The 6,883-nt window shown below is 32.3% G+C and overlaps 1 protein-coding gene across 1 annotated transcript in view; it reads right to left on the reverse strand.

The window, feature by feature from the left end:
- Positions 1-3,165: 3,165 nt before the first annotated feature.
- Positions 3,166-6,883, reverse strand: part of LOC106463484 (glyceraldehyde-3-phosphate dehydrogenase 2-like) — a 5,488-nt gene continuing 1,770 nt past the window's right edge. Inside the window, exons 3-7 of the mRNA XM_022390985.1 lie at positions 6,392-6,448; positions 5,551-5,645; positions 4,900-5,065; positions 4,352-4,449; positions 3,166-3,651 (exon numbers count right to left, since the gene is read on the reverse strand). Of these exons, the coding sequence (XP_022246693.1) occupies positions 3,582-3,651; positions 4,352-4,449; positions 4,900-5,065; positions 5,551-5,645; positions 6,392-6,448 (486 nt within the window). The 3' untranslated portion in view covers positions 3,166-3,581. The remainder of the gene's footprint in view (positions 3,652-4,351; positions 4,450-4,899; positions 5,066-5,550; positions 5,646-6,391; positions 6,449-6,883) is intronic.

Below are 6,883 nucleotides of genomic sequence, written 5' to 3' on the forward strand. Positions count from 1 at the left end.
ATCATAAATATAAACACAAGGGGGGGCCTGACACGCCCACATGATTAAGGGCGTTCAATTCACAATCTGTGGGTTCGAATCCCCATCGCAGCTCATGCTCGTCCTATCAGCCATGGGGGCGTTATAATATAACGGTCAATTCCACTATTCATTGGTAAAAGAGTAGTCAAACAGTTGGTGGTGGGTTGTGTTGACTATAGTGCCTTCCCTTTAGTCTTTCACTGCTAAGTTAGGGACCGGCTATGAGGTGAATTTTCTGGAGAATCACGGATGATGAACCAGGACCTAAAGTGCCCCAACAGTCATACGCGGCTTTGAGACTCAGAAAAATAAATTAAGAAGGGATGGTACATCTAGTGGCGTGCTATCAGGAAGGTAAAAGTATTAAAAAAAATTTAAACGTTTTTGTGACAGTAAAAAAATAAAAAAAAAACATATAAATGAACAGTCATAAAACACGTAACATAACATACACAGTATACTAGATCATACTAAGAAAATCATGTTATGTTGTATATGAATTATATGTTGAATTTACTTCTAAATTTTGGACAAATGTAGTTTGTTTTTATTTGCAAATAATTCTTGGTTTTATGAGTTTGTTTGATCTGAAAGTAGACCCATGGGTTTTAAAGTTTCCTCAGAAAAAAAAAATCGTTTTTGTGCATCTGGAAATGGTATCGTATGACTTCTATGCCAGAAATTGCTATGAAAATTATATCTTTCGGTGAGTTAACTTAGATTAAAAATCAATTTCTCTGTTATTCACTTAAAAACGCTAAAATTACTGGGTCCGTACTCATAAGTTTGAATATTTTAATTCTTATACAAAGCTTTGCTTCAAAATGTGATTTTACATTCGGGGCTCTCACTGTTTTGTAGTCAAGTAACAAGTAAAGAAAGAAGGTCTAAACGTTTCAATTAATTTACAATTTGTTTGTTTGTATCAAGGGCAAAGCTACACAGGTATCGAAACCCGATTTTTAGTGTTATAAGCCTTCAGACTTACAGTTGTGCCAGTGAGGGGTCAATTGATATATATATATTTAACACTAATATACGATCGTAACAATATGTTTCGTATTTATAACATCAAATACAAACCAAAAATAAGCCTAAGTTCAGAATACGTTTCATATAGGGTACGGGAATAGACTGAGTAGCCAGTGGACTTAATTTTAACATTCATATTAACTTGAATAATTCAGCGCCATCTATATCGCTACGATTGATTTGTGATCCGAGATAGAAATAATGTAATGATTGAATTATTCAGGTTACGTAGATATTTGTTAACTTTGGGAATTCTTAAAGATATGCGACTAAATTAAGCTTTTTAATGCGAATTACTTTAAATCCTTAATTTCACTCATAAACGTACTTCAATAACAAATTTCAATCAATCACCAGCTTAATTTATACTGAAAACTTAAATGTGTTGAAATTTGGTAAATACGCCCGTTGTACAATATTTTCCTTACTATCAATTGGTCTTTCTCAAATTGTGAATAATATTTAAGTCTTACTACGCCGAACCTTCCAATTTGAAATTTACTACCTTAACGTAAATATAAATTTGCATCGTGTCGGGAGTTGTTTTTTTTTTTTTTTTACTAATTAATACATTTATTTTCGACCAGTCTAGCTACATATACCTATTTAAGTTTGAAATCACATTTGAAAAAAAAAAGTAAGGGTGCAATTGGAGAAAATGGGGTCTGAATTACAGAGATAAAAAAAAAAAAGACACTTGCTACTTGGAGATCGAATTACAAGACGATAAACGTAGTCACAAGTACAAACTCATCTTCTAGAGAAGTTGATTGATCAAAACGAGGTCATTGAAAATACGTGCTTTTCGTCAAGTGGAGCTTACTGCGATGCCCTTGTGATTTGATATTCTACTTAGATTGCCTTATCCCCACACCCCAATGACGCAAGTCCTCAAGTCAGAAAAACATGTTTTTTTTTAGGTATGCTTCTTCACGTGACAAATGGCTCGTACTTAGATTATAGCTAGAAATTATATCCGATATAGGTACAAAAGAAGTAATCTGTAGAAAGTAAAATTATTATTGAAGATTCAATAGACTTGATCCCCACGTACGAGATTCCATGGTGGGGGGGGGGGGTCGGATCTTTCAACCAGTTTTTGTTAGCCTGATGGAGACTCGAATTAAAAGGTCAAAATACTCTCTAAACAAGTTCGAACAGGCGGATAGTCCCTTGAACTTCCAGGTGCACGATTTATTCATTACTATATTCAAATCTTTGGCTTTTATGGCTATATACTTTTCGTTTCGATTGAAGGTTTAAAGGTAATTCATATGTCTAACACCAGTAGAAATACAATACGTGTCGTTAATTGTGCTAATTAATTTATACCAGATTAGTTGATGCCTATAATACCAATCTCAAAACATTTCCCTCTAATTCCCAGTTATCTCTAGTCAGCGGTTAAAGTGAAAGGGCACCCCACCTATATGTACAATGGGAGTTAAAACATTATAGGATGTTTGAAAGTTTGTGGAAGAACTACAGAGGTGCACAAAAACTTATCTACTCCAGGAGCATGACTGAAATTTCAACTACCTACCCACAATAAGATAAAAGGTGTGGCAAACTTCTTACTGTGTCGAGCAAAGCCCAATCCAGTCGGGACAATTATTTAGGTTTGAGATCTTTCCAGACCACAAAGGAATCTTTGGGGCCAAGGGACAACTTTGGATACTAAGAAACATATCTTCACCCTACTAGAGGTTTATTTATACCCGCCTAAATGAGGATTTTATCAGACAAATCATACAGAATGGTTATTTTCCTCCAGAAATATAGGAAATCGACAAGGTGTGGCATCTCCTACAAGTATGCTAATTTGCTTCACCTGTGGGATCTTTCCATTTCTTATTTTGCCCTGTTAGATACTTGTTTCTAAGGTGCACTTTTAGCATTGTTAATCACCAAAACTCCATTTTTTGGAATGCACTTTGAGTAACATATGGTACAATTGGTATCATTGCATTTGTACTTCATATTTTGATCTTGAAATTTAACCTTTTCTTTTTTAATATATTTTACGTACTTAAGTATGTGTATATTTCTATTCACAAATGAACTTTGTAGTATCAATCAGTTTAAATATTAAACAAACAATGAATATGATGATTATCAAACATAAGAGGATCATTATTTTAATCATTATTCAACATTAAAAGGTACATCCATATAGCACAATTTTAACCTTCCAAAGCAATTACAACAAGCAAAATGACAATTACATGACTGTGCAAGGCTTAATCAGAAAATGGAACATCAATTTGCTTTTTGTTGTACAACTAGAACAGATGAAAAACCTGAGGGAAAAATCAGGAACAAAATGGACAATTAAGTGTCAACTTCGACAAAAAAAAAATCCTAAGAATAATAGTGATAATGAAACAAATGACACCAGGGATTTTATATTAATCTAATAAGACAACCAGGAAGAATCAGTAAAACAGCAACAAGTGGAGAGAATGACTTTTTTTCTTCTCTATTTATCAGGATCCCGTGTTCCCTGGTAAGGGACCATCTTGATCTTCTTATGCCTTGCTGTGTACATATTTAATCAGATCTGCCACTCTGCAGCTGTAACCATACTCATTGTCATACCTGAAAAGATTCCATTAAATAAATTTATATAGAAGAAAAAATATTGATAATTTAATGAACATAAAACTTTTTATATATCCATACATACTCAGCCATTAATTTAAAGTGAAAAATAAGTAGTTCAATTTCACTCTACTGAATTTAAAATTCAAAACAAAACAGTGGGAAGCCTACTAATTGGAATTTGTAACTTGATGAATTTTAAACATTCACTTAGAATGTTTTCAAAGGAATAAATTAATTTATAACATGCAAAATTTAGCTACATAAATTAGTTTGTTTGAATTTTACTCAAAACTACAAGTTATCTTCTCTCCATCCCCAATTCAAAAGTGATGGAGAGACAATAACTAGCCAACATCATCCCCCTCCTGAGTTACTCTTTACAATAAAATACGAGATTGAACATCTAATTATAGCAAGCCCATGGCTGAAAGGGCAAGCATGTTCATTGACAGGCCTCAAACTCATGATCCACAGATTGCGAGTCTAGTGCTCTCATCAGACCAGGCCAGGCCTCCTCCAGAAGCTCTTGTTTAGTAAAAATTGTACTGTACATTCAGTATCACAAATGTATTTAGAGAATATGCTTACCTGTTTGACATGTTAACAGAAACTTAATATTCCTGAATTACCAGAAGAGTCAGGATAACAATATCAAAATATTTTAAAAGATTTTTGGTGAAGTAAATAAACCTACCATGACACCAGTTTCACAAAGTTCTTGTTTAGAGAAATACCAGCACCTGCATCAAAGATGCTGCTGTGAGAATCTCCAATAAAGTCTGATGAAACCACCTAAGATTTCAGAAAAGTATGTAAGACAGTTGTGTACTTATCATTCTTGGTACAATACAAAATCTTTGAAATTATACTTCAAGATTATATGTCAGAATAATTACATGACAAGAAGCATTGTTTACAAGGCTTAGTATCAGACATTGCCCAACCAAAAATTGGGTTCATTTGTCCAAGATGGCTTCTGTCTGGTTGTTTTATTGGTTATGCTATTATGACATCTACCTTAAGAAATGGCTTTGCTACAAAACTCTATGAACCAATTTTCCCTTTTCATAACGTTTTTTTTTCTGCATCATAATCACAAAGCTAATTAACATATAGGAATTGATATCATTTGTGATATCAAAATTTCTGAATTTCAATTAGTTTAAAATAAAAGGAGAACAATTTTATGTCTAACTTAGCTTAAAAGTATGTACAAAATATCACATGTATTATTTGTCTTACAGCGTCTTCTGTGTATCCCAAGATTCCTTTCCAATTATCACTTTCAGAGGCAGCCTTGACAGCATTTTTAATGTCATCATATGAAGCTTCTTTCTGTAATCGACATGTAAGGTCTACAACAGAAACGTCAGCCACAGGAACACGGAAAGCCATACCAGTCAGTTTGCTGAAGAGCATGAATAAAAATGTGTATAGTCTTTCAAACAACTAACAAATTCAATTTTATATTAAAAAAAATATTTCCAAAACTAAAGTATATAATTATTTGAACGGAAGTACTCTCATAATTAAAAGTAAACTCGATAAATCGGATTTATCGAGTTTACTTTTATATTATTATTTGTTAAGACTATAGTTAATGTCAAAGTCAAAATAAGATAACATTAAGCACTTGCAATCTCAAATAGATCAATATAAACCCTTATATGTGGATGTTTTTTATTTTAAATAGAAAAATAACATACTTACATCTATCCTAATTAAATATAACTTCCCAATCTCTCTCTTTCTCACTATACATCTTGTTTACAAGGCTTAAAATCAGAAAATGCCCAACCAAAAATTGGTTATATATAATATAACTTCACTTATTCAAATATGGAAAACTGACAGTATTGTTTATTATAACAGACAAGGTATTTCAATACATACCCATTCAAATCTGGAATGACCTTGCCAACAGCTTTAGCAGCACCTGTTGAAGCAGGAATGATGTTCTGGGCGGCTCCACGACCATCTCGCCATGCCTGAATAAAGTTAAATGAAAAAGCTGGTGACTAGCACATACAAGTTTTTTTCCATAATTGTCAAGATTACAGCCTTAATAATATTTAACTTAATCAAAAGAAAAAAAATGTATTCAACTTTACAAGCTGAAACCTTACTTGAAGCCAGTTTTATGCAACCCTGATAAGTAAAATTATTGTAAGACCTTTATTTGATCAAGTTTAATGATGCACGATGAGCACAACACTAACATGGTGACTCGCTAGAGGTTGAACATCATTTCACACAGAACCATGTACAAATTTCATTGTTCACAAAAGCAATCTGGCAGTTATGCTTATTCCATTTGATGAATTTATTCCAGTTTCAATGCCCATGCAATTAATGTAAAACTGTTTAAATTATGTGATGTGCAGCAAATTTAACTTTATATTAATTTATATAAGAATAATTTATATTTTCTATACTTACAACTGATAAGTAACCTGGAAGTATCTATAAATTCTACACAGTTTGAACTAATGTCTGTAGTTTGTTGAAAGGACTATTTTTTTTCATTTCCTTAATGTTTTACAATAATCTTTATAAAGTACACTTGTTTTTTTACACTTAAATGAAGTTTAGTTTCACAAAATTGGTCAATTAAAATACACACACACACACACACACACAATATTCAAAAAGAATCCACTGTCATAACTTAGAAATCTAAGTACTCAGCAGAAAACCATTAACAATACATAAAGATAGACATACAAAAAATTACCTTAGAACTTGGACCATCAACAGTCTTCTGGGTTGCTGTGACAGCATGTACTGTAGTCTGTTGGAATGGAGTTAAAAAGTTAAACTACATGCATTTAATTACGTGACTTAAATATAAACCAATATCAAAAAAAGGATTTAAATGAGATGCATAAAAACACCTCTAATTCATCACACTGACCACTGTTTACAAACATGTAAACTGACCAATATTCTATGTGGACTCCTTGTAAAATAGAATCAAATTTGTATGAAGACCATACAGCTATATGTAGTACATATATGTAGCAATTTATTTAAAAGAAGTTGAAATAATTTCCTGCAATACTTGGTGTTCCTGAAAGGATTATTAAAGGTACAACTGGAATGATTAATTATGAATTCTTAACAGTTTAAGTAAATTTTAACACAAAACAATCAGGGCTGCAGTTTCAATAATAGATTGCAAAAAAGATATTTCAAAGTGGAAGCCATACAGCTTCAATAAAGTTTT

The sequence above is a fragment of the Limulus polyphemus genome, unplaced genomic scaffold (genome assembly GCF_000517525.1).
Source record: "Limulus polyphemus unplaced genomic scaffold, Limulus_polyphemus-2.1.2 Scaffold1421, whole genome shotgun sequence".
In the NCBI taxonomy this organism is placed as follows: domain Eukaryota; kingdom Metazoa; phylum Arthropoda; class Merostomata; order Xiphosura; family Limulidae; genus Limulus; species Limulus polyphemus.